At 50.0% G+C, this 26,370-nt stretch overlaps 10 protein-coding genes across 10 annotated transcripts; 6 read left to right on the forward strand and 4 right to left on the reverse strand.

The window, feature by feature from the left end:
- Positions 1–49: 49 nt before the first annotated feature.
- GRE3 (trifunctional aldehyde reductase/xylose reductase/glucose 1-dehydrogenase (NADP(+))) lies at positions 50–1,048 on the forward strand (the record flags this gene model as incomplete). Its single annotated transcript, XM_019129822.1, has 1 exon — positions 50–1,048. Exon 1 carries the CDS (start codon positions 72–74, stop codon positions 1,044–1,046), a length of 975 nt encoding a protein of 324 aa, XP_018983242.1. The 5' UTR covers positions 50–71.
- Positions 1,049–1,238: 190 nt separating this feature from the next.
- Positions 1,239–7,479, reverse strand: CYR1 (adenylate cyclase). The gene has a single exon (XM_019129823.1). The coding sequence runs from the start codon at positions 7,205–7,207 to the stop codon at positions 1,400–1,402; it is 5,808 nt and encodes a 1,935-aa protein (XP_018983243.1). The 5' UTR covers positions 7,208–7,479; the 3' UTR covers positions 1,239–1,399.
- A 734-nt stretch (positions 7,480–8,213) lies between these two features.
- On the forward strand, positions 8,214–9,221 carry BABINDRAFT_168871 (phosphatase; the record flags this gene model as incomplete). Its single annotated transcript, XM_019130619.1, has 1 exon — positions 8,214–9,221. One exon carries the CDS (start codon positions 8,214–8,216, stop codon positions 9,219–9,221), a length of 1,008 nt encoding a protein of 335 aa, XP_018983244.1.
- A 602-nt stretch (positions 9,222–9,823) lies between these two features.
- On the forward strand, positions 9,824–11,247 carry BABINDRAFT_95284 (U4/U6-U5 snRNP complex subunit). The gene has a single exon (XM_019132979.1). The coding sequence runs from the start codon at positions 9,871–9,873 to the stop codon at positions 11,239–11,241; it is 1,371 nt and encodes a 456-aa protein (XP_018983245.1). The 5' UTR covers positions 9,824–9,870; the 3' UTR covers positions 11,242–11,247.
- BABINDRAFT_95500 (uncharacterized protein) lies at positions 11,212–12,371 on the reverse strand. The gene has a single exon (XM_019132984.1). The coding sequence runs from the start codon at positions 12,184–12,186 to the stop codon at positions 11,254–11,256; it is 933 nt and encodes a 310-aa protein (XP_018983246.1). The 5' UTR covers positions 12,187–12,371; the 3' UTR covers positions 11,212–11,253.
- Positions 12,372–12,751: 380 nt separating this feature from the next.
- SOF1 (rRNA-processing protein) lies at positions 12,752–14,140 on the forward strand (the record flags this gene model as incomplete). Its single annotated transcript, XM_019131981.1, has 1 exon — positions 12,752–14,140. One exon carries the CDS (start codon positions 12,752–12,754, stop codon positions 14,138–14,140), a length of 1,389 nt encoding a protein of 462 aa, XP_018983247.1.
- Positions 14,141–15,310: 1,170 nt separating this feature from the next.
- On the forward strand, positions 15,311–18,424 carry VAS1 (valine--tRNA ligase; the record flags this gene model as incomplete). The annotated part of the gene is made up of 1 exon (XM_019132485.1): positions 15,311–18,424. The coding sequence occupies exon 1, from the start codon at positions 15,326–15,328 to the stop codon at positions 18,422–18,424; it is 3,099 nt and encodes a 1,032-aa protein (XP_018983248.1). The 5' UTR covers positions 15,311–15,325.
- Positions 18,425–18,581: 157 nt separating this feature from the next.
- On the reverse strand, positions 18,582–19,953 carry BABINDRAFT_163288 (uncharacterized protein). The gene has a single exon (XM_019129824.1). The coding sequence runs from the start codon at positions 19,930–19,932 to the stop codon at positions 18,625–18,627; it is 1,308 nt and encodes a 435-aa protein (XP_018983249.1). The 5' UTR covers positions 19,933–19,953; the 3' UTR covers positions 18,582–18,624.
- Positions 19,954–20,645: 692 nt separating this feature from the next.
- On the forward strand, positions 20,646–21,281 carry SYS1 (Sys1p; the record flags this gene model as incomplete). Its single annotated transcript, XM_019131991.1, has 1 exon — positions 20,646–21,281. One exon carries the CDS (start codon positions 20,646–20,648, stop codon positions 21,279–21,281), a length of 636 nt encoding a protein of 211 aa, XP_018983250.1.
- Positions 21,282–21,819: 538 nt separating this feature from the next.
- Positions 21,820–25,973, reverse strand: LMO1 (Lmo1p; the record flags this gene model as incomplete). The annotated part of the gene is made up of 3 exons (XM_019133036.1): positions 21,820–22,745; positions 23,476–25,839; positions 25,937–25,973. 3 exons carry the CDS (start codon positions 25,971–25,973, stop codon positions 21,820–21,822), a joined length of 3,327 nt encoding a protein of 1,108 aa, XP_018983251.1.
- Between the last annotated feature and the right edge of the window lie 397 nt (positions 25,974–26,370).

Here is a 26,370-nt window from a genome sequence, read left to right on the forward strand (position 1 = left end):
CTTAAGGCATCGCGTATCCTAGATCTTTTTTTCCTTTCTCCTCTCTGCAATTCTCACATATACAAAACACAATGTCTCCGCTCTCCTCCACTGTTAAGTTAAACTCCGGCCACTTGATGCCATTGGTCGGTTTCGGCTGCTGGAAGGTCAACAATAGTACCGCCGCTGACCAAATCTACAACGCCATCAAGACCGGTTACAGAGCCTTCGACGGTGCCCAGGACTACGGTAACGAGAAGGAAGTCGGTGATGGTATTAAGAGAGCCATCGCCGACGGCTTAGTCAAGAGAGAGGAATTGTTCATCATCTCCAAGTTGTGGAACAACTTCCACAAGCCAGCCAACGCCAAGATTGCTTTGAAGAGAACCTTGTCTGACTTGCAGTTGGACTACGTTGATTTGTTCTACATCCACTTCCCAATTGCCTTCAGCTTTGTGTCATTGGAAGAGAAGTACCCACCAGGTTTCTACTGCGGCGACGGTGACAACTTCAAGTTCGAAAACGTTTCCTTGGCCGAAACCTGGGGCGCTTTGGAATCCTTCGTCGACGAGGGTTTGGTCAAGTCCATTGGTATCTCCAACTTCAATGGCGCCTTAGTCTACGACTTGTTGAGAACCGCTAGAATCAGACCGGCTGCCTTGCAGATCGAGCACCACCCGTACTTGGTCCAGGACCGCTTGGTTGAATACGTTCAGTCTCAGGGCATCCAGATCGTCGGCTATTCTTCCTTCGGCCCGCAATCCTTCTTGGAATTGGGCCATGCCACCGCCAAGGACACCCCTACCTTGTTTGAGCACTCTACCATCAAGTCCATTGCCAACAAGCATTCCAAAAGCACCGCGCAGGTTTTGTTGAGATGGGCTACCCAGCGCAACATTGCCGTCATTCCAAAGTCCAACAACCCAGAAAGATTGTTGGCCAACTTGACCGTTGAAGACTTTGATTTGTCCAAAGAAGAAATTGCCGCCATTTCTGCCTTGGATGCTAACATTAGGTTCAATAACCCATGGGATTGGAACAACGCCAAGATTCCTATCTTTGTCTAAGCGGATCCGTTGACCAGATTTTCAGGAATATAAATCAATTATATAGGTGATTCAAATGTAGGTTAAGAGTGGGCATAATTACTCCACAACCAAATGGTGTGAAAATTAGGATCTGACATGCTCTAAGAATAGCGCAACCAAGAACTGGTTATCCATGCAGACTTCGAGAGCCATTTACACCATGACTGGTCGTCACAGATCAAAATAGTTATATAAACGATTCTAAATACCTCTCATTGCTCAGTCATGCTTCCACGCGGACAGAAATCAGTGCATGATACCAATATCTCACCAGGCCATGTTTAACAGCCCTATCTTACAAGCCGTTACATAAATACTTTTTTTTGAGCTATTTAAGACTCGTCTAGTTCATCCACCTTTTTATCTCGTTGGTTCCCAATAGGAACAGGCAAAACGTTTGCTTTGTTGGCAAGCTGTAAAATAGCACCAAGCTGGTCAACAAGATCAAACACATCACTGCTGGAGTTGGGCGCTTGGAGTAAGCCAGTCCCATGCATTGCCTGGTTGACTGATTGGCGCAACTGCAACAACGCGACGGAATTTTCGATTCTGGTAATCACATGGTTCAAGAAGGTAATGGTGTCAATTCCGGGCATCCGCTTCTTGATGACTTCATTGGTGTAAGAACTGAAAGTACTCTGCTTCTTGTATTCCTGCGACGGATCATGGATGCTCGCGCTTATTGCTTCCAAACGAAGCGAAGTCGAACGTAAAGAATTAGTAAACTCCGGGTTGAAGAATCCCTCCATGTTGCGTTGAATAACACTCTGTTGGAGATCATCGTCGTTGAATGAGAACCGCCCTATCAACTTCTCGGGATAGATCATATGGATAAACTCGGGTGTTTCAAGCCCCTTCAACTTTTTCTCTCCCAACTCTTCAAACTTATAACCAATCGTCTCGATCGCCGCAGCTTCGCGGTCAAGAAGCTCGCCAAAGGCGTCATCCCCATAAGCCTCCCCGTATGACAAGTGCTCTTTTTCAAGCTTCTTATGGGCGGCGTAGATCTTCTTCCACTCGTTAAAGAAGTCTGTACTAAGGGTAATCTGCCCACCGTCGGCAGTGGCAGAAACACGCGACGCACGATTAACCATCGGGCCAAAGTAGTCCATGCGTCGAGTGATGATATCACGCTCACACACTGGAGACCCCCAATGGGCCCCCATACGCACCGATATACCTCTGTAGATCACGTTTCCTTCAGCGTCAGTCACCTCATGACCCTCGCTGGAACTCAAGATCTCCGCCGGCCAGTCCTCCCGCAAGAGCTGCAACTGCACATTGAGACACCACAACAAGGCAGAGGAAGGGGTCGGGAAGGAAACCATAAACGCGTCACCCTCGGTTTTTACTTCGTACCCACCCACAATCCGCAACTGACGACGCATAACCTTATTGTGGATCTTGATGGCAGAACGCATCGCGATAGGAACAGTGTCCCATAACGTGGTGGAGTTCTTGATATCGGTAAACACCAATGCGAGTTCGCCCATCGGCGGCGGAATCTCCTCCTCTAACCGTCTGAGGGTGGAGTCCTCTGGGAACACGGATCTGTCCCTTCTCTTCTTGGTCATCAAAAGCTCCTCTTCGTTGAACGTAGAGGAAATTGCACTTAACGAGGACTTGGTCTTCTGCTTCCCCAAAGAAATCACAATAACGGTAATCTTTTCGTTTGAACCGTAGGAAATGGCGTAATCTCTCAACTTTTGAGCCGCGAGCATGGCATCCTTCTCTCTCCGGATGATATCCACAGCCACTTCGTACGCAATATGGTCCCACAAGCTCTTGGTGGCAATGATAATCGACTCGTCGGTATATGTGATGTCCACCTCACTGATGTCAGGGCCAGCATGGATATGCGGCAACAAGTCAACAAAGCCAATCGCCCGGGACACATCCACCACACCGTCCACCATACCGTTACTGGATACATATCCACCCCCGGCTCTGATCCTCTCAAACTCGTGGCGCTTAGTGGGGTCGTGTTTCACGGCCAAGGTCACGTATTCACCATTACCTCGGGCGAGCAACGCCATGGTGTCACCGATATTGGCAGTATAAAGCTTTTTGTCTTTAATGAACGCAACCGTCATACAGCAGCCGGTAAACACGTCCTTTTCATCGATAACAGTGGAGGTGGAGGATTGGTGGGCGAGCACCGAGTTGACAAACCCATCCTCGGACCTCAGCATCACCAATGTGTTAATCTCCTTGTTAGTTCTCAAGAAGGCACGGCGAATACCATCGGGGATGGTCTCAGTGCTCTTGACCTTACCTAATTCATCGGCCAAGATCGTGGAGAACGTTTCCTGGATGAGCTTAGCGATCTTGTGACCAGATTTCGGACTGTCGTTCTTACCGTCGTAGATCGCAACCAAGATTTCATCGTCATTACCTCTGAACCTCTCAATCAAGAGGTCACGGGTAGAGACATTGTCCCTGGAACCAAGAGTGTCCGCAATCCCGTAACCAATGTTACCGAACTCTGTCGCTGTTGTACGCACACGAAGGTCATAACTCTCGTCGGGAACCAAGGGAGTGGTGACGGTGACGTCAACCAACCCCAAAATCCGGAGCTTCTTCAACACTGTAAAGTCGTCCAAGTTCTCGTTGCTCTCGCCGTATCTGGAATTCAGATGGCTCTGGCGGATTTCCAACCGCTTGTTACCGGAAAAGTTCAAATACTTGAGATCCAAGTTCCAGTGCCAATTCCAGTCGTACGGCCAGTTGGAAATGTTGTACTTCAAGTGGTTGGACCCCACGTCAAGCACCTGCAAGTGCTTGATCTTACCGAGTTCGGCCGGGAGAGCGTGAAGCTTGTTCCCATTCAAGTGCAAGGTCTTTAACGCCTTCAAGTATTCAAAGTCGTCGGCCGGGAGACTCGCAAGCTCGTTCCCGGAGAGATACAAGTTAGTGAGCTTGCTCATGCGGCGGAGGGCGCCGTTCGGAATCTCGATAAGCTCATTGTACGACAAATCCAACGTCTTCAACTCGGTCAAGAGCGAGACACTCTCAAAAATTTCATCTGACAAGTTGTTGTCACCCATCTTGAGCACGAGTAACGACTCAGCAAGGGTCTGTTGCTGGTCGTTCGTCCAGGACGACCGCTCATCACTGGCGGATGATATGCTGCCCTTTTTCTTGCTGAGAGCGGTAAGAGGAGCTGCTGCTGAGTTCCGTCTGCTACTGTTCGGGCCCGCTAAGGTGGACGACTGCGACCAGTCCGACAGCCTGCGGGCCGACAAGTCGCTGAACGAAGCCTTCATTTGGGCTAGGGATACGGCAGAGTGGGCGCGGCCCATCACCGGTGTCGGTCTCGGGAACGAGTCCAAAGAGTTGGAGGAGAGATTGAGAATGTACAACGAGGACAACTGCCAGATGCTCTCGGGCAACGCCTGGAGGTTATTGGAGTGCAAGTCCAAGTACTGGAGCGAAGTCAAGCCGCCGATCTCCGCCGGGATGGACTCCAAGTTGTTAGCGTAGCATGAGAGGTACACCAACTTGGACAACCGGCCAATCTCCGACGGCATGCTGACCAAATGGTTCTTGTCCAACACCAATTTTTCAATGTTGGGAATCTTGGCAATGAACTCAACCGGCAACGACGTGATCTTGGCGCCAGACAAGTTCAAGACGGCCAATGATGGCAACACGTTCTCAAACTGGAGGTCGGTGATGGGGTTGCGGTCGAGATGGAACATCCGAAGCTTGTCCATACGATCGGAGAACTGACTGACCTTGTTTTTGGTGCTATACAAGACCTCCAACTTGGGCAACGAGCCCAACACGTCGATGTTGCTCAACTTGTTGTACTTGATGTTCAAGCTCTGTAATGAGACCAAGCTTTTGAATGCCAGGGGCAAGCCGTGGCTCAAACTGTTGGTGGAGAGATCTAACTTCTCCAACTTGGTCAACCCGGCAATGGAATCCGGCAAGTGGGTGAGCGAGTTGTAGGACAAGTCCAACTGCAAGAGTTTGGGGAGTTTGGTGATCGGCTCGGGGAATACGCTGAAATTGTTAGAAGACAAGTTCAACGTCTTGAGGTTCTTTAACTGCGCAATGGAGTCCGGCAAGGCGCTCAACCGGTTACACTTGAGCTCGAGCGTGGTCAACGACGAGAGAAGGTGGATGCGCTCGGGCACCTCGCGTATGAAGTTGCGCTCCAAGTCCAAGCGCGCGAGCGTGCGGATCTCGAGCAAGTTGGTGGGGAACGTGGCGGCGCGATTATTGACGAACGACACGGACTTGAGCTTGTCACAGGTCTGGAGGAAGTCCAAGGGAATGGTCATAGAGGCGTTGTTGGACACGTCCAAAGACTCGAGCTCGAACGCGTGGTCGTACAAGACGATGGGGATGGTTTTAAGGTTCATGTTGCGGAGGTTTACGTACAGGGGATCACGCCGGATGACGTCGTGCTCTTCGTCCGTCAATTTGCGCAACTCGTTTTTCACCAACACAAACTTGTACAAAAAGGATAAGTCCTCCCGGCCAATGATGCGCAAGTTGTCGCGCTCTGAGTAACCCGACAAGAGTAGCAACTGCGACTGGATGGTGACGGGACGCGAGTTGGGGTCCAACACCTTGGTGAGCCGCCCGATGCGAAGCCCGATCAAGTAGTTGGAAATATCCGGAATGAAGAACTTACGCCCAGCCATGGCCAACAACTCGGCCTCACACGTATCAAACGAACACAAGAGAGTGGCAAACGTATTGTCCTCACGGAACACGCGAATGATGTAGTTCCCTACCTGAGAGAGTTTCTTGGTGGAGGTGGCCACATGGCCCGTACTGGCGGTCGGGATCTTCTTGGTGATAGACTGCGACGGTGTGGCGCTGCTGACACTGCCACCCCTGCGACTGCCAGGACCGCTCTCGGAGCCCAGAGACGGCACGTCCGAGTTTTTGCGCAGCTGGTTGAATGGAAGATCCATCGGGCTCATGGTCATGGATGGCCCTCCGTTTACAGTGGTGGGCGACGTCGGCGTGATAGCGCGTCGGTTACCGAAGACAACTTGCACCGGCGCGTCGAGATACGGTCCGAGCGCCGATGAGAAAGACCCGTGCCGCCGGCTGTCGAACTGAAGGGTCTGCGAGTCGCTGGAGCCGGTGCTGGTGGCACTGTCCTTGCGTATCGCAGGGCTCTTGTCGCCATCAAGGCCCGCCTTTACGTCCCAGCTTTCTGGCGCCAGCCAGCCGCTCGCTAACAACGTGGCGGACGACTGCGGCTCCGCCACAACAAGCTCCTCCACCTTGGACCCGTGGCGCGCACTCACGCGGAACGCCGCGGTGTTATCCTCGCTACGGAGGTGATTGAAGTCGCTACTCGGCGCACGTGGGATGGACCCGGGTGGTCCGACAATACCCGCCATTTCGCTCAAATTGGTGTCGAGCTGGAACACATGCAGTGACCCGGTGTCTGTGAGAGTGGGCGTACCCTCGCGTGTGGACAGGGGCAGCGACTTGGGCTTGTGCGAGAGCTCGGGCCTCGCCTTTTCCAGGGCAGCCGGCTGTAAAAACCCCTGCAGCTGCGCACGGTTCACGTTCAACGGCCCGATGGACGCATGTCTGGGGCCTTTGGCGCCGTCCATTGAGTGGCTCAGTACCTCGGCTAGCGAAAGGTGCCGCGCCTTGGACAAGCGCTTGGCAATGGACGATACGGCGCTGGGTTTCAACTGGTTCGGGTCGTTGATGCCGGTGTTACTGCTAGTATTTTCAATGGGGCCCGCTTCCGAGTCTTTGCGGGCATAAAGGAACTTGCTCAAGATGGAGCTGCGCTTCTTCGGTGGTAACTTCTGGAACGTGTCAGTGATATGTGGCTTGGCGTGGAACCCCCGGTAGTTGTCTGGAACACCGCCCAAGTTGCTCATTCGCACGGGATCGGGACTGGTGGCGGTGGTGGTGGTGGGCGACGCAATCACGGACGCCTGACGGCCTTGGGGGAACGAGCCAAAGACCGGTGTGGTCGGCTGTTCTGTGTACTTGTCGTTGAAGTGGGGTACAACCGAGTTTTCTGCATTCTGATAGCCGGAAAAGTCTACTGTTACGGTTGCAATGTTATCCTCGTTGGTTATGCGGCTGGGTGGCGACGTGTTGGGTGACGTGAGCTGCTCCACAATGGAAGAAGTTGGGCGGTTGGACATTGCAAAGGAGGCGTACAGAGGGTTATAAGTTGGTAAGTAAAATCAAAGTCAGGATTAGCTGCCGTATAATTGACAGTTGGAGGGTGTGATAAGAGGAGGGGTGCAGATTTTGAGAGAAACGTTGGGCAAAGTGTAGGTTTGCGGGGAGGTTTGCAATTCTACCAATCGGTTTGCAAGTTTGCAAGTGGTATGAAGTGATGGAAAGATGGATGAGGTAATGAAAGGGTGTATAAGGTGATGGATGAGGTAATGAAAGGGTGTATAAGGTGATGGCAGAGGCTGAAATCACTTAGCTGAGACAGTTACGGGTATGGGGCTAAATGGGAGTACGCTCAAATTTCTCCTTGTACTCAAGCTTGCACTCCTGTAGCGCCCAGAAGGGAACGCCGGGAGGTTGCTACCGTATGCGGCAGTCAAGCATAGTCCGCGATCGGACGTATTACCCCGACGTGTGCCGAACCTCCGTGCTTCCTGAAGCAAACACGAGGCCAGTGGCCTGTGCAAATTTACTATTCTGGCTAAGATATATCTTGTTGGAAAAAACAAGCGGCTAGGATTTTTCATCCTATAGGCAGCGGGTCTATGGTTGCTTTATCCAATGAGTAAGCTTGATTGAATGCCAGTTGTCTTGAGCCCAGCACGGGTTAGACGCGGTTACTAGCGGTTATAACTTAAACGAGTTAAAGAAACTATAGATCGTGCATGGCCAACTTCTCCTATGTCTCAGACTGTCAACTTAGCGTTGACGTTGTGACGTATCTGGCTCTATCTATATAAGTCTCTTAGAACAGTTTATAATAAAACTAATCATTACTAAATTTCAAACCCCACGCCCATAGAATCCGTGGGTGCCGGATTGCTAGCCAGCCCCAGTGATACCCAACGTGCAGTCTAGGAAAATCTCTTTCCTCGTTTTCTAAATCCCATTTGAAATTGACAACATACATCTTTCGACGTCACGGAACTATCAACTCTCGTTATTGCCACACCTCCGTATACCTTTTCGATGGGTAAGTTGTTGAGCTCCTTATTTTGTTGTTCCGCTCCAGAGGAGGAACAGAAACCGCCGCCGAAACACACAGCCATCCGCCCCACTACCTCGCGGAACGTCCACCCCGTCAAATCGAACGTGTCCAAAACCGCCGTGTCATTACGCAAAGCCGTGGAGACGCGCAAACCGGACGAATTTGACGACGAGAAAGTGCAAAAATCAAAGGTGCGAGTCCTGAACACCGAGTTGGATAACTCGACGAACGAGTCAGAAAGTGCGGCACAGACGAATACAAACAACAGCCTGGAGACCAAGACAATGCCTGTAAAGTCCCTTAGCGACACAGACACCTCCCAGGTGCTCGCCTCAGTGAGCAATACGCCGCAACAGGAACTTGACCCCTATGACGACGAGGTTGCCGGCTTGGACCTTGTGTCACCGCAACCGGGCCAAGTGCTTGCCTCCTCCGGCTGGTTATTGGACCCACCCGCGGCGCAGTTCAGCCACAAAAAGTGTCTTGTGTTGGACTTGGACGAGACGTTGGTCCACTCGTCGTTCAAGTACCTCAGACAAGCGGACTTTGTGATCCCCGTGGAGATTGACAGCCAAGTGCACAACGTGTACGTGATCAAGAGACCGGGTGTGGACGAGTTTATCCGCCGTGTGGGTGAGATCTACGAGGTGGTGGTGTTCACTGCCTCGGTCTCGCGCTACGGAGATCCGTTGCTAGACAAGCTTGACATCGATAAGAACATCCACCATAGATTATTTAGAGAGAGCTGCTTCAATTACCAAGGAAACTACATCAAGAACCTTTCGCAGATGGGCCGGCCACTCAAGGACACGATTATTATCGACAACTCGCCTGCGTCGTATATCTTCCACCCGCAACACTCAGTACCGATCTCCTCGTGGTTCTCCGATACCCACGACAATGAGTTGTTGGACATCTTACCGTTCTTGGAAGACTTGGCGGAAAAGAAGGTGGATGACGTGAGTTTGGTGCTCGACGTGACCATCTAGCGAGATCCATTCACTTCGAGCTGGTCTCCACCATGTGAATTTGCCATACAGCTGCTGCCCTAAACGACTCTTGGCGCCCAGGAATGTCCTACTCCCTGTATTTCCCTTTTTGGCTTAAGAAACCGGGAGGGTTGTACCAACCATTCTGGCCTAAACCCACTCTCACACTTTTGCTGAATATTTCTTTTCCTTGTATCCTATAATTTGACCGTATTTTTTTCTCGATTGCACTGAGACCCCTAATGCTATGTCTCACAATAATAGCGATAATCTAAACCTTAATCCTGGCAATAGTCATCAAATCGGAGGAGCATGGCTACGAAAAGAGGCTCTGAACTGGAAGCTTAAACGGAGATGGATGTTAATTAACATTCTGCGATACTATCAGGTCAAACCAATACGGGAGTAACCATGAAAAGGAATCACTATATGCGTGTCAGAATAAGTGATGTTTTTTTAGCATCTTCCTAGATCAATCTGCCGAGTATTATTTATTTGTTTAAATCTGATACGTTAATTCTGTGCCCCCACTAATCTGGTTGGCTTAGGCTGTCTATGTAATCTCCATGCAGGTCATTCAAGAAAATTATGCACAGGAAATAGAAAGATTGTATGACCTTCTCTCCCAATCTCCCATAGGACCTTAAACATGTCATTACAGGATGAGTTGTTGGCCGATTTTGCAAGCAGTGATGAGTCAGATCCAGAATTGGCCGTGCCAACGGTGGATCTGATCGCAACAGAAGAAGTGACACAAGCGTTAAACGTCGATGTCGAAACGTATCTCAAGCAAGACAGAGAATTAACCACCCAGGATCTACTCAAACTGGTTGATTTGGGGCGTGTGTCTGACATAAAGTCGCTATCCAAGCTACAGCCCATCCTCGAACCGGTGCTTACCCAAATTGGCCGCTACGACGCTGAGGCCTCCGGTACGCGTGCTAACTTTTCGCAGGAGTACGAATTTCTCATTAAGTGCAATGACTTGTCGTCAGACATTATTGCCGAAATCCAGCTCATTCACAAACATGTGACGTTAGCGTATAGTCCTATCTTCCCAGAATTGGAGACATTTATCCAGAACCCAGTAATCTACTCGAAAACGGTGCGAGTGCTCAGCTGTGACCTCTCCTCGGTAGAGGATCCAATAAAGGTTGGGGAATTGAGGACTTTTTTATCCGGAGAGCAGGTGCTTGTTCTAACAATGGCTGCGCTCCAGCAGAAGAAACAAACGCACAACCTCCTTAATCAGATATCCACCCAGTTGATCATGGATATCTGCGATATGGTGATCGATTTGGAGCAGACACGGAATACCATCACACACTACGTCTCCTCGCGTCTCAGTCTCTTTGCCCCGAATATCACCACAATCGTGGGGTCGTACACCGCTGCCCAGCTCATCTCCGTGTTGGGCGGCCTCAAGACGCTCGCCGCTACGCCTTCGTGCAATATACCGTCCTTGGGAAGCAACCGCCAGATAGGGATTGGGTTTGGTAACGTGGGGGTTAGACAGAAGGGATTCTTGTACAACTGTGACATGGTACAGCAGTTTCCGGAGGATTTACGGAAGCAGGCCATGCGGATTATCAGCGGAAAGTTGGTTCTCGCCGCCAGAGTAGACTTGGCCAACTCTGCCACAAGTGCAGCGCAATCCAACAACAGCTTGGGAGTCAAGTGGAGACAAGAGATTATAGAGAAGCTCGAGAAGTTGGCTACGCCGCCAGATGACGTGGGCGTGAAGCCGCTCCCAATCCCGGTAGACACAACGTCGAAGAAGAGAGGTGGCCGGAGATACAGAAAGTTTAAGGAGCAGTTTGCAATGTCTGACTTGCAGAAAGCCGCGAATAGAATGGAGTTTGGCACAATGGAAACCACTGTCACCGATGCCTTTGGCCGAGATATCGGGTTGGGGATGGCAGCCAGACACGAAGCCGGCACTGGTAGGATTCGCAAGGCCAAGGCCGAAAGCAATAACAAGCCAAAGATGTCCAAGGCCATGGCTGAAAGATTAAAGTAGGATATATATTTTTCATTGATTTATATGCTTGTTCACCGAGTCCACAATCGAATCCTTTACGATACTGCCACACAATTTAGCGTACGGATTGACTTTCAGGGCTAACAGCCCTGTGAACTCATCTCCAAAGAATGCTGCCTGGTTCATAAGGTTGCTAGCGCTAACTTCGGCGGAAAAGATTATATCCAAGATTGGTTTGAGCGTCTCGGGGGCTAAGTTTTGAGCCCTATAACCGGCCGCAAGTCTCTCGAACCTCGCTGCACGATCCAAATACACGGCGGCAAGCTGCCCGTATGCCGCTGAAAGAATTCGAGCACCCCGGGCAGAGAGTTTGTATGTGACCTGATTTAACCCCGTGTTTGACTGCACCTCCTGTTCCGGCAAGGCCAACTCGATAGCCTTGTATAACAAACTTGTAATGTGTTTTTCTCTGAGTGAAATGACATTCAGAAGGGTGGCAGCGGTGTAGGATTCTTCCAGTTCGGGGATGGTATCGCCCACCAGCGTAGTGGACTCAAAGAGCAAGAGCAAGTAGCGCTCAATCTGGGCCACGTTGTTGTAAACGGAAGCATACTTTTGTCCCTTTCCGGAAGGATCGTTGAGGATCCGCGTCTCCAATATGGACTTGGAGCTCTGCAATTTAACTAGCGCATCCCGCTCCGTGGGAGAGATCAGATCGACTATCGAGATTGCCTCCACCTCAATTCTCAGGTACGCTTCAACAATGTTGGCATCCTCGACGTATCTTTCCGGGGGAAGGTTCATATCGATCATTACCCCGGTTTTGTAGTTGAAAATTATCTTTTTGTCTTCGTCAAAGAACAAGTCACGGGGGATATCCGCCTCTGAATATTTGGATGCAACCCCACCCATCTCCTTGTCGAAAAGGGTACAAAGTACCAACTTATCATGACTGTCCAAGGTAACCTTAGTTGCAGAAGCCATAGTTTTAAATGGTTTTGTATTGTCAGCAAAGAGTGAAACTATAACAGCTCAATATAAGTTGAAACCTTCAACGATAGGGACGGAACCAGCTTTAATAAAACAGACCATATTCACAATCATGGTTGAAAACCTATTTGAATAGCGTCTACATGCTTTTTGCATAACGACACAAAACCGCTTATGACGGACAGGAATCTATATTAATTAATTTTAAAAAATTACTTTATATAAACTTGGAATGGCAATTACTAGTTATGCACATAGATTTATCCATATATGATTTCAAACTCAAACTAGTATATATAGAGATATATACGCCCGTATATTCTAGATGTATATTCATAATAATTATACATATCTAGTCTGTGTTTATATCTGGATGGTTACCAATGGTAAAACTCCAAGTACGAAATCACAAGTCGGAAGGCGCACACCGTCCTGCATATATCTTATACAAGTCACCTGACCGCATCGCGTTTCTTTCTTTTTCTAGTAATTTTTTCCTCTTAAAAATTTAATGCAATAGGTAAGCACCCCTTCAACCCCAGACCCAGTTTCAACCACCATGAAGATCAAAACCATTTCCAGATCGGCAGACAACTATGTCCCAATCCGTAACACCCAGGAATCCTCTTTACCAAGAAACTTGAACCCTGCATTGCACCCGTTCGAGCGTGCGAGGGAGTACACCAGAGCGCTTACCGCGACCAAGATGGAGAGAATGTTTGCGCAGCCGTTCGTGGGCGATTTGGGAAAAGGCCACCGCGACGGTGTGTATTGTATTGCCAAGAATTTGTCCACCTTGAACGCTGTGGCCACTGGTTCCGGTGACGGTGTCATCAAGTACTGGGACATGGCTATCCGCGACGAGTCTGCCTCCTTCAAGGCCCATTACGGGACGGTTGCTGGGTTAGTTGTTACTCCACAGTCCCAGATGTTGTCGTGTGGTGCCGATAAGACCATCAAGTTGTGGTCCGTGAACTCTGCCGACTACCGCGGGGTGGATGACCAGGAGATCAGCAACAAGCGCGGCACCAATGGGTTGCTCAAGACCTACTTGGGCGAGCACTCGTTCCAGTCGATCGACCACCATCGCAAGGAGTCAATGTTTGTCACCGGTGGGGCAGAGATCCAGTTGTGGGACGCCAGCCGCAGCAAGCCGGTCACCAACCTCTCGTGGGGCTCCGATAACATCACTGCTGTGAAGTTTAACATGACCGAGACAAACATTATTGCGTCTGCTGGTTCCGACAGATCCGTGGTGTTGTACGACATCCGAACCAACACGCCTACACAGAAGATGGTGGCTACGATGAGAACCAACGCCATCGCCTGGAACCCGATGGAGGCCTTCAACTTTGCAACCGCATCCGAAGATCACAACGGGTACTTGTGGGACATGAGAAACTTGTCGCGCTCGTTGAACGTGTACAAGGACCACGTCGCGGCTGTGATGGACATTGACTTCAGCCCGACCGGTGAAGAGTTGGTCACCGGTTCCTACGATAAGACCATCCGTATCTTCAAGACTCGCGACGGACACTCCAGGGACATCTACCATACCAAGAGAATGCAGCGTGTGTTCTGTACAAAGTTCTCCATGGACGCCAAGTATATTCTCACCGGGTCTGACGACGGGAATGTGCGTTTGTGGAGATCCAACGCGTCTGCCAGATCGCTGGTCAAGTCTACCAGAGAGCGCAACAAGCTCGAGTATGACGAGGCGTTGAAGGACAGATACAAGCACATGCCGGAGATTAAGAGAATCGCCAGACACAGACACGTTCCGATCGCCGTCAAGAGTGCGGGAGAGATCAAGCGTGTGGAGATGGAGGCGTTGAAGAAGAGGGTCGACAACCAGAGAAGACACAGCAAGCCGGGTGCCGTCAAGTACAAGAGCGAGAGGAGCAAACACATTATTGGAACCGCCCATGGCCACCGCGACGACAAATAGGATCTTGGGTTTGACCGGGCGTGTATGTATATTAATCAAATGTAAAATGGATAAAATGATGGAAACATAGGAACCAGAAAACGTATACCAGTCGTTAATGCAAGGAGATATCCAAGCAGACGTATGTTAGGTCAATGGTTTATAATCAGTCTATTTTGCTCAGCGTTACACCATTCATATGTTTGAGTTTTACAGATATCTTAGATCAACGGACCAAGATTTTAAATTCCCACTCCCCTGTAATTAAATGTGCTAGCGATTGCAGGGGATTAAATCTGTGGAGGGATTTACGTTTCTACTGTTAGGGCCAAGCAAAACACAGCTATAAAAGTTAATAGTTTGCAAAACACGTGTAAAGGGTCGTCTTGTATGTATGGAAGAGACTATAGTACAGCTACCCTAAGACTGACTCACTCTAATGCTAGAACCATTTCCCGGAGAAAAAAAAAGAGTCATAAGGACCAGGTGAGCCTGAAAATGCTAAACCTTATTGAATGATGCGGTGAAAATAGGAGTCGCAGACGTTCACACCCAGTCCTTCTGTCTTAAACGCAAGAGTAAAATATTCAGGGCAAAACAGCCTTTTAATTAATAACCAGAGCAGTGTATGAATAGGGCAGTACTGCGAAAAATGCCCAGGATGTCGACATAACTCACCATGCTCCATTGGCTAAAAAAAAAAAAGTCTATGGTTACATATCAATGTAAAAAAACCATACCGTGATCAAGTTCCCGATCCCGACTGAATTATTATCCGACCAGAGCTGTGGGTTAAATTGTTAGTCCATCAAACCATGCCGGTCGGACCTAAAGCTCTATACAGGCTCTTGCGACCCTGACTCACTTCTCGAGACGCAAATTTCATAGCCGTCTAAAGACGCGCAATGATGAAATGACTCATGGTGGCAATAAATCTAGCTTAGCTACTAGGCCCGTAGACACATATTTTCCAATACCGTAAAAGATTCAGTTACTCGACACGCTATCCCTGGGTGTCATAGGTGGAGTGTAGCACCGTTACCCGGCTTCAGTCGCACTTTTTCTTTGACGTCAATGGATTTTGCAAAACCACACGCTGATACCACTATGTTTTTGTTGCGAGCGAATATATATAAGACCGCTGTTCGCATTCACACACCTCGACTCTTTAGCATCAAAATGTCCGACATCCCAGAAGCGCCAAAAATGAAGACCGCCAAAGAGATCGAAAGAGACCTCAAAAAGGCCGAGAAGCTCGCCAAGTTCGAGGCAAAAAAGAAGAAGCAGGACGCGGCCAAGACCGCCGCGGCCACCACCGCCAAGCCAAAGAAGGAAAAGAAGGTCGAGGAGCCAGTGCCACAATTTGTGGACCAGACCAAGCCAGGCGAGAAGAAGATCTTGATTCCCTTCGAAGATCCTTCCTTTAAGGCCTACAACCCACAAAACATCGAGTCCTCTTGGTACTCGTGGTGGGATTCGCAGGGTTTCCATGCCCCCGAGTTCACTGCCTCCGGTGATATCAAGCCAGAGGGCGCGTTCACCATCCCAGCACCACCGCCAAACGTCACCGGTGCCTTGCACATCGGACACGCGTTGACCATCGCCATCCAGGACACCTTGATTAGATACAACCGAATGAAGGGCAAGACCACGTTGTTCATTCCAGGCTTTGATCATGCCGGTATTGCTACCCAGTCCGTCGTTGAGAAGCAGTTGGCGAAGCAGGGCTTGAGCAGACACGACTTGGGTCGTGAAAAGTTTGTTGAGAAGGTCTGGGAGTGGAAAGAGGAGTATCATGGCAAGATCAAGAACCAGGTTAAGAAACTTGGTGCGTCCTACGACTGGACCAGAGAGGCGTTCACCTTGGACGACGCGCGTTCTGAGGCCGTTGTCGAGGCTTTTGTTCGTCTCCACGATGACGGAACCATCTACAGAGCGTCCCGTTTGGTCAACTGGTCCGTCAAGTTGAACACTGCCATCTCTAACTTGGAGGTTGACAACAAGACCGTTCCAGGCAGAACTTTGTTGGCCGTGCCAGGCTATGATGAGAAGATCGAGTTCGGTGTGTTGACCTCGTTCGCCTACCAGGTCGAAGGCTCTGACGAGAAGTTGGTTGTCGCTACCACCAGACCGGAAACCATCTTCGGTGACACCGGTGTGGCTGTACACCCAGACGACGCCAGATACAAGCACTTGCACGGAAAGTTCGTCTTCCACCCATTCTTGGACAAGAAGATCCCTATTGTCTGCGACAAGGAGGCAGTTGACATGGAGTTTGGTACCGGTGCTGTCAAGATCACTCCCGGCCACGACAACAACGATTACGCCACCGGTAAGCGCCAGGGCCTCGAGGTGGTCAACATCTTGACCGACGACGGTTTGTTGAACGAGAACTGTGGCGAATGGGAAGGCATAAAGAGATTCGACGCCAGGGCCAAGGTCATTAACTCTTTGAAGAGCAAGGGCTTGTTCGTTGAACAGCAGGACAATGAGATGACCATCCCGACCTGCTCGAGATCCGGCGACATTATCGAGCCGTACTTGAAGCCGCAGTGGTGGGTGTCTCAGAGCGACATGGCTAAGGAAGCCATCAAGGCCGTCAGAAGCGGTGCCATCACCATCACTCCGAAGTCCTCCGAGTCTGAGTACTTCCACTGGATGGAAAACATCCAGGATTGGTGTATTTCCCGTCAGTTGTGGTGGGGCCACAGATGCCCGGTTTATCTTGTGAAGATGGACGGCTCAGAAGATGACAACTCTTTGGACAACAACTACTGGGTCGCTGGTAGATCGTTGGAGGAAGCCCAACAGAAGGCCAACATCAAGTTCGCGGGCAAGAAGTTCACCTTGGAACAGGATGAGGATGTGTTGGACACCTGGTTCTCCTCCGGGTTGTGGCCGTTCACCACTGTCGGCTGGCCTAACACCCAGGCCGAAGACTTTAAGCGCTTCTACCCGTTGTCCATGTTGGAGACCGGTTGGGATATTTTATTCTTCTGGGTTTCCCGTATGATCTTGTTGAGTTTGAAGTTGACCGGCGAGATTCCTTTCAAAGAGGTCTTCTGCCATTCATTGGTCAGAGATGCCCAGGGCAGAAAAATGTCCAAGTCTTTGGGCAACGTTGTGGATCCTTTGGATGTTATTGCCGGGATTCCGTTGCAGCAGTTGCACGACAAGTTGAAGGGCGGTAACTTGGACCCAAGCGAGCTTATCAGGGCCGAGGAGGGCCAGAAGCAATCATATCCAAACGGTATTCCAGAGTGCGGTACTGACGCCTTGAGATTCGCCTTGTGTGCCTACACTACCGGTGGCAGAGATATCAACTTGGACATTATGCGTGTCGAAGGCTACCGTAAGTTCTGTAACAAGATCTACCAGGCTACCAAGTTTGCGTTGATGCGTCTTGGCGACGACTACGTGCCACCGGCTGCCAAGGGCTTGACCGGCAAGGAGTCTTTGGTTGAAAAGTGGATCTTGCACAAGTTGAACATGACCAGCAAGTCTGTCAACGACGCGTTGGATGCGCGTGACTTCCTCACTTCCACCACCGCCATCTACGACTTCTGGTACGACTTGTGTGACGTCTACATCGAAAACTCCAAGTACTTGATCTTGGAGGGTTCCGAGGAGCAGAAGAAGTCTGCCCGTGACACCTTGTACACCTGTACCGACGGTGCGTTGAGATTGATCCACCCATTCATGCCGTTCCTCACCGAAGAGATGTGGCAGAGATTGCCAAAGCGCGCTTCGGAGACTTCCGAGACCATCGTCACGGCTGCTTACCCAGTGTACAGCGCCTCCATGGATGACTCCGAGGCTTACAAGTCTTATGAGATGGTGTTGGAAATCACCAAGGGTGCTAGATCCTTGTTGTCCCAATACAACATTTTGAAGAACGGTCAGATCTTTGTGGAGGCCACCACCAGCGAGATCTACACTGTCGCCTCCAAGCAGCAGGACTCCATTGTCTCTTTGATTAAGGCCGTCGAGCACATTACCGTTGTCAAAGATGCCTCCCAGGTTCCAGAGGGCTGTGCCTTGCAATCCGTTACTCCAGAGTGCAGCGTCCACGTTTTGGTCAAGGGCCAGGTCGACATCGGTGCCGAGATCGCCAAGATTCAGAGTAAGTTGGCCAAAGCCGCCAAGGCTAAGGAAGCCATTGTCAAGACTATCAACGGTAAGGACTATGCTGAAAAGGCCTCTGATTCCGCCAAGGAGTTAAACCAGACCCGTCTCGAAGCTACCGTCGCTGACATCGAAACATTGGAAGCTACCATCTCCAACTTGGAGCGTCTTAAGTTGTAGATATCTTTTTTTGTTTAATCTGTGTATATGAAAATGTATGAACCACGATTCATAATTTATAATTAGGTTTATAATGTATGATCCATAATTTATAACTGAACCTGTAAATGCGATAGACATTACATGTTCACACCCCCCATTTTCTACAACAGAAACTCGCACCGTTTCTTAACGTTATGCATTAAAATCAACTATACATTCTAGGAAAAAATGCTTCTTTGGGCGCTGCTTTTGTTCGCCAATTCCTCGGCTTCACTATCCTCCTCGTCCACAATGTTGATGCTGAAACGCTTCATAAACTTTGATTTCAAGTGCTCCTCGTCCACCCTCGCAGACTTACGATCACTTGGGCTGAGGGATTGCACCTCTAGCTCCACCTTCGGGAGAGGGGGCTGACCAACCAAGCTCCCGCGGCGCGATTGAATCTTGCCGGCGCCCACCATCAACGAGGTAGTGCCTCTGATCTTGGAGGTGGAGAAGGATGTGGCCGGCACCACGCTCTTCGCACGGTCGCTGTACAGAAACGACAGGTGTCTCTGGTACTTTGGCTTGGCTGCAGCCTTGACGTCAAACGTAGTCTCACTATCCACCCCTGCGGCTTCCAACCCCATCAATCGTCTCTGCTTCTCGGTAAGGTCGGTAATTTTGGGGTTGGGAGCCTGTTTCTGAAGTACCACAACCGCGCAACTGATAATATTGTAGCAGAACAATCCGACAAGCGCCCAGTATGCGTACTGGCACAATGCTGTACCCGCTTCGAGGAGCTCAGAGTCGACTCGCGAGTGGTAGATGAACTCCTGGATGGGGCGCAAGCTCGCAACCTTTGTAAGAAGGTGCACTGCCATGACGAGGAGCACGTTGACCACAAGCTTGCGGCCCGCCATCTCCTTGTTCACGAGGTTGTGCTGCACTTCCGCCATCAACGGATGCGACCACTCGCCGGTGGGTAAGTTGTCTTCTAGTGCCGACAGTGGAAGGGAATCGAGCGGTGCTTCCAGATATAATGCAGAGGTGGGGAAGAGCATCACTGGGACGGTCTCCCGCGAGACCGGCGGCGACTGAAGCTGCGACTGACGGGGGAGTGACAGAGAATGAACCGGCGACTTAGCGCGGCTAAAACTGCTGGTAAAGGCTGATGACTTGACTCCACTGAGAACGGTGCGTTTTGGGGTCACAGGAGAGCTCCGCTGGTTTTCAGACACAAACGGTGACACCTTGGCAAACTGCGTGAAGTTGAAGGGGCTCTTCATGGCACTCAGGTCGAACGAGAGCGGGGATTTAGCGCTCTTCGACCGGGCATAGGGCGACTGCGCAGGGTCACGGAGCGGCGTACTGAGTAACGGGTTCAACAGCGGCGTTTGCACCGACTTGATCCCCGCAAACGACGTGTTGGCGCTAGCATACTCCGAATCGGCGTCAACGGGCGTGCTCTTGAGGAGCCGTTTAGAGATGGGCGTCCCAGGCTGGCTCTTTATCGGCGTGGAAAAAGAATGGAACGGCAAAGACATTGCACGTGGAGAGGGTGGTATGAGCAGGGGAAGGGTGGTATGACACTGGCCAGTGCCGTTTTGATCCAAGTTTTTTTTGACATCGCAACATCGGGTGTGTGCGTATACCATGGAAAGCGTGAAAGTCACGTGTATAGTACAAGCCCCCTTGTGCAGTCATGTAAGGGTTGCCGGTTTAATCTATCAGGTGGGATGTCGATTTGATTCCACAGAGGATGTTAAAAAACTAGAAACCCCCCTCCCCCCCCCCCAAAAAAAAAAAAAAAAAAAAAGTAATGCTCTAGCTTTGTGTAAAGTGGTTATCAGGCGTGGAGGCTGGATGAGAATAACATCAAGAGACTGAAAAAAGATAAGCGAGATAGCTACCGGCAGATCAACGATACTTGCTTTCGACGCTTAATCCTCAGACGAAAGGATCTATGCTACTGGATAAAATAAAATAAACTAAAAATTACCTGAATGGAGTGTTTTTGGCCTGCTCCAATATAAATCAATGACATGAGATAGCCATCTCCTCGGCCTTGTTGGTCTGCTGGGCAGAGCGGTAGACACACGCCGAAAGTGCGGCCACGTTACCAATACATCGATCTGGTACTCGATCCACCACCCGTTAGTCTACAATCACACTCGTCGTTTAACATGAATTCTCCATTCTCGATCTAACCTAATATCAGTCTTTCACAACCTATTCCATTTGTCATACCTACCCTTTAATGTTCAACTTACGCAATCTTCTTCGGTTGCCGCAGTCGCTAAAGCACAGCCTCACCCACACAGCATCGTACCAAGCGCTAAGTAGCCCCAACGGGGATGCCCCCACGATGCCGCTCCGCCTTGTACTTCAGGTTCTCGCAATCCAGCTCTTCTACTACACCACTGCTTTCCTTCTCATTGGCATGGTAGCGCTTCTCCTGGGCTGGGTGGGGGCCGACCCGGCGTTTTCCGTGGAATGGATCCTTGCACCGTCAGTGATCCTCCGTTCGATCTCAAACACCCGCACGCTCACACTCATCGGCTGCTGGTGTCTCATAGACGTGCTCACGGTGTGTTTCATGTCACTCATTCTCCAGTCGCGCTCGAAGATCGTCTGGGACTTGGCCTTATCCTTGCACATCATCAATGTGCTCGTTGATTGGTTTTACTTGGGCACTTTCCCCTCGCTCTGGACAGACACTGAGTGGTGGATCTGGGAGCTTGTCAGCTGTGGCGCAATGATCTTGGCAAGCGTGCTATTGAGCCGCTGGTCCGAAGTACGCGAGGGCTTCTTTGACGGATTGCTCGACACCCCCGCCAAGACCCCGCGCCAACCAGACATTGAAATGGGTGTAGTTACCACCTCGCAACAATAATCACAGGCTCAAGCATACTCAAAAGTGTATAAACATTCAATCGTATATTGGTAAAATCCGAGAGTGAGAGGATTTGTGTATAAAAAAAAAGCTCGAAGCTGGACTTCCTGGTCTTGGAAATAGTTAATGTAAGGTTTAAAGTTAAATTCAATCTCTAGCTTAAAACCAGGTGCTTGAAAAATAGTACGACGAGCTTCACAGGGCAAGGTTTCCCGATAATCTCCCCATCTGAAAGGGCACCGAGAGCTGTATGTAAGAGTACGTAGCCAATTGACAATCCTTTACAAGATGCAACCCATTATATGGCTCAGATAAGGTGGATTTTCTAGCCTTATGCTCTAAATATAGAGAAACCATTATTTGGCTATTCGATATCTGCCCCTGCTCGTATACTAAGATGTGCCTTATGGCCATCTTCAACCATTCGCAATAAATCCCACCTGGGTACTTTCATTCCCTGCCGTGGCAGACTCTATTAGGAAAGTGCCGGGGATTTTCAGATTGCTGCCTGAATTCAATTCCAAGGTGCTTTGCAGGATCATAAATTGCTTGTAAAAGTATCTCCCTCCCCACTCCAATTTGGAGACACGGACCCATACACAGTTGTCAGCGCTGACCTGCTCTTATCTCTTAGCAACGCACGGGTCTCTCTAGCGGTTCCGTCACGGCGCTCCTCATCCTCCTCTGGATAAAACTTGCTGGAAATCATGTTGTCCACAATGATGTATCCTATACCGTTCATGATCATAGGAAATACCAAGATCACAAAGAACACACGCACATCGCCTGAAAGCCCGTCTAGCCACCATAAGCACCAGAGCAGAAAGAACTCGATCAACCCGGGAAACACAAGCAACATGCTGAAAATGCTGAACTTGGTCATGAGCACCGCGGAGCAGTAGACAGACAACTGTTTCATGTACCACGAGAACCTCGGCTTGGGAGAGCCGTACTGTCCCGAGGTTATGGACGCGTGCTGCTCTTGCGGTAGATACCGGTATAAGAGATAGTAGATGAGCTTCAATGTTTGGTAGAGAACAAACACCCCCACCGTTGTGTCAAAGAGTGTGTTGAGAAAGTACCAATCACAGGGATCATCATCCCCGGCAACCGGACCTGAAACCGGTTTTCCCCGGGACTTTTTCTTTCGCCCTTCAAAGAGAACCAGTCTTACAGATATAGGGGTGTCTGGGTCGTGGAAAACGCTGCCAAAGAGATTCACAAAATGGACCAAGCAGGACCCACACAACTGTTTCAGGATATCAAACCACCAGATAAGCCATGGCCTTCGGGGCGTCTCGTATTGGCGTTTGATGACCAAAGTGGAGAGGGAGGCAACCGCCATAAGCGATTGGATGATGAGGGATGTAGGGCCTAGAAGCTCGCACTGGGCATCGCTCTGAGGCACCGTGCCATTTGTAAAGATGCTAAAGTCCATGTGTAGTAGTAAGGACTGGTATTTGTCTATAGGGGTGAGAAGGGTTCAGGTATCGAAGGCGTTGAAAGTATGCCACATGCGTCATGACTGATAGCAACGTATCCGGCAGATTGGCAGACGCTGTCCCAATGCGGAAAAATAAGAGGCCAGAGTTATATCCATGATACGGGCGTAACGTATTGGCAGCCCAACAAAAGGGTAATAGTTTGAGTTTAAAGATGTGTGGTTTTGGAATGACTTGAATTGAGGAAGAGATTCGGAGTGTAGATTTAATGAGAGGGAAATATCATCAAACTCGTTGCGTGCACCCACCCCCGCTGGATTTAAAATGGGCTATCTGTGGTATATCTCTACCTCAAGGGTAGAATATCTACTTATAGTAATAAGTAATACTGGTTACCTCTATAATGTATATAGGATAAAGGAGGGAGGGATCGACCTCCTTATATAGAATATTGACCCCTATCACGTGACAGCTACACGCTTACTACACTATCGCAGGTTTATAAACACCTAATGAACATCCATATACCCCACTCCTCGCAGATAAATACCCTATTTAAACGATTCTACAGGTTTGAGGCAGAATATTTCACCAGAAATTTCATCCCTACATTATCCATAACCAGTTTAGCTTCCCTCCACCTACTCAATCCATAAATCTACTTATCCTTCCACAGTCCTTCATTTCCTCTCCTTCGCTGTACTCAGCTACACTTTTTTTTAAAAAAAAACACTTTTATAAAATACACTAACTGTAGAAATACCCCGCCTTCTGCAAGGCCATCAACTCGTCCAAGTCGTATACATCGTCATCCAACGGCTTGGCGCTCACGCTCTCAGGTAAATCGTCGTCATTCAACTGCAATAACTGGATGTTCTTGCGCAAGTCCTCCAACATGGAGATCTGGTTGGCGGTGTCTTCCGATAACTCGTTGGCGGTGTCGGGCACGGAGTAGGTGCTGATACCTGCAATGACAGAGTTGCGCACGGAGTTGGCGGTGGAGGCGGCGGTGGAGCTGTGACCACCGGCAGTGACGCCACCGGCCGTGCACAACACCCGCAAGCCATCCACCCACACAAAAGAAGACTCTTTTGTGTCAACGTAGAACTCAAACAACAACTTCTCCTGCTTGACACCGGAGCCAGCCGTACCCGTGGTCATCACCGAAGCCCCAGAAGATGCCACCGTTGCTGTACGACCCCACAAGCTGATCAACTCGTAGGACGTCCGACTGATAATGTTGATCAAGTGAGGTGAGGCCATTGGCACGCCAGACTCCTGTTCGATCTTACGGGTCTTGACGTTGTACACGTTCTTCAACTCGATGGCCTTGACCCCGGGGGTGTTGAGGTCAAGCGACGGCTTATTAGAGGTTTTAAAGTCGTAGGTCTTGTAGTAGAGGAGCTTACGGTCTGGCGAGAGGGCAATGTAGTAGTACAGGGCCTTCTTGGAGGCCGCGCTGGCAGTCACCGAGCTGGCTATGGTGCTGGAGGATGCGGGCGGCGCTGCTTTAGCCAACGGATTTGAAACAAACACCCAACTGCCCTTCAATAACTGCAACACACGCTGCTCTCTGACAAAGTCAAACACCTCAGAAGACAACTTTTCGTTGAACTGGCCCAACTCGCCGCTCCACAAGTCAAACTTGTGTTTCTTGAACTTAGCCAACTGGATCTTGCGCAACTCGTCGTAGGTGATGTCGTTTAAGAGCTTGAGCTCGTCAACCACGAAGAGCTGACCCCCGCGCGCGAGGATGGTCTCGTCACAGTACTCGTAAAGAATCGTGATGAGCGACACAATGGTGCGCAAGTCCAGGGCGGTGGCCTTGGAAATGTTGTACAAAGTCAATGTCTGGGTGAGCGCGTAGTGGTAGATGGACAGCTTGGAAAAGACAAATTCGTGGAAGTTGTGGAAGCGCGGGCGGTACGAGTTGGTGATCAGCGACGCACACGCAAGGAGGTTGTCGCCCAGGCCGTTCTTGTCAAAGATGGACAACATCAAGGAGGAGATCTCGACGATGGCTTGTGCGAGAGGAAAGTGCGAATCGTCATTGTTGAACAAGAGCGTCTCGGAGAAAATCTTGCGGAACGTCTTGTCCGAGTGTTGGAAGAACTGCGTAAGGTCCAACACGTTTAGCACCGTGTAGTTGGCAAGGATGTACTCGTGGGGCTTTTCGGTGAAGCCGGAGTTGACGTAGTCCTTCTTGGTGGGCCCGTCGGCGGACGAGCCCCACGCCTCCTTGAGCACCTCGAGGCAGTCTTTGAGGATGAGGCGGTGGATGTCGTTGTCGTAGTCCAAACGGATCTTGTCGAAGATGCGCATCGTCTTTTCCAACACGATCTTGAGGTTGTTGAGCTGGTGGTGAAGCTCGGTCAGCTTGTCACTATCCTCGACGAGCTCTGACAACGTGGCCCACACGCCCGCCGCCGTCATGTCCGAGTACACCTTGATCAACATGGTGGACAGATGATCGACCGCGCGGAGGAGGCACAAACGGAGGAAGTCAATGAGCGCGCCTACCATACGGTGATCCTGACTGAACAACTTGTTGTTCAACGGCTGGAAGAAGTTGGGTGTGTGGATGATGGCGGTCAACATGGCATTGAGCGGTTGCAGCTTGGAGATATTTGTGGGCTGTGGGTGTAATTGCCCGTCGAGCACCTTGAACCCGATGATAATGATAGACTTGTAAGTGGAGTCGTCGAGCGGCGTCTTGGTAAGCCACTTGAACAAGTTGAGAAAGAACTTTTCGTCCATCGCTCCGATGATGAGGTCTGACGGCGGGAGAATCTTGAAGAGCTTGTTCAAATGGTAGATCGCTTTGGCGTCGCTGCCCACCGATTGGATAAACACCTGAGCTGCCGTGAGGCAGATAATATTGATCGACTTTTTGATCTTGTCCGTCTTGGTCAGCGCATGGTTTACGAGCACGTCGAACTTGTCGTCAAACAACGAGATGAGCTGCGGCGTCGGTGGCAACGTGTTTTCCAAGAGTTTGCCTAATAAGTAGATCGAGTTAGAGAGCTCCTGCGAGTCCGTCCCGCTGAGGTTCTTCTTGAGGATCTTGAGGTACTCGACCGCGGTTTTCTCGCCCAACTCCGTTTTGCTCTCGCGCACTAAAGGTTAGGAATGAACTGGGTGTACAGACTAGCATGTAGCTAGTACTCTCATCTCTGGCGATCGGATACTCCGTCGAGTTATCTTGATACATACATTGGTTCAAGTGATTATTGATACTTTGCGAGTTCATTGTGTGCTAGAAGGTAATTAGTGGGGTGGGATTAATAGCAGGTAGCTAGTGGATATTAATAGCTGACAATAACCGATGGATTAATTAGGAACGAAGGTTTCAGGAAGAAAGCGGCTCAACGAACAAAGACCTTAAAGTGCAACGGGAATCGGATATATATGGTGGCTACACAATGTAAAAAAAAATGAACGCTGGCCACTTTTGACGCCGGATTAGCCGTATCCTGTGTAAAGCGGAGCGGCTAATTCCGCCCTCTGCGTGCTGCGAGGCGGGCATCCGCCTGGGTATTCTCTCACCAACACCCTGGTAGATTTGGAAGGAGAACATGGACCGGGGAATTTTTTGTCAATTGGATTAATGTTTAAGAGCTAGGAACCTTGAGGATGAACGGAGGGTG

The sequence above is a fragment of the Babjeviella inositovora genome, assembly GCF_001661335.1.
Source record: "Babjeviella inositovora NRRL Y-12698 unplaced genomic scaffold BABINscaffold_13, whole genome shotgun sequence".
NCBI lineage: Eukaryota > Fungi > Ascomycota > Pichiomycetes > Serinales > Babjeviella > Babjeviella inositovora.

Excerpts from the sequence above, each read along its gene's own strand:
- CYR1 (XM_019129823.1), bottom strand. The coding sequence starts at position 7,207 with ATGTCCAACCGCCCAACTTCTTCCATTGTGGAGCAGCTCACGTCACCC.
- BABINDRAFT_95500 (XM_019132984.1), bottom strand. The coding sequence starts at position 12,186 with ATGGCTTCTGCAACTAAGGTTACCTTGGACAGTCATGATAAGTTGGTA.
- BABINDRAFT_163288 (XM_019129824.1), bottom strand. The coding sequence starts at position 19,932 with ATGTCTTTGCCGTTCCATTCTTTTTCCACGCCGATAAAGAGCCAGCCT.
- BABINDRAFT_95284 (XM_019132979.1), top strand. The coding sequence starts at position 9,871 with ATGTCATTACAGGATGAGTTGTTGGCCGATTTTGCAAGCAGTGATGAG.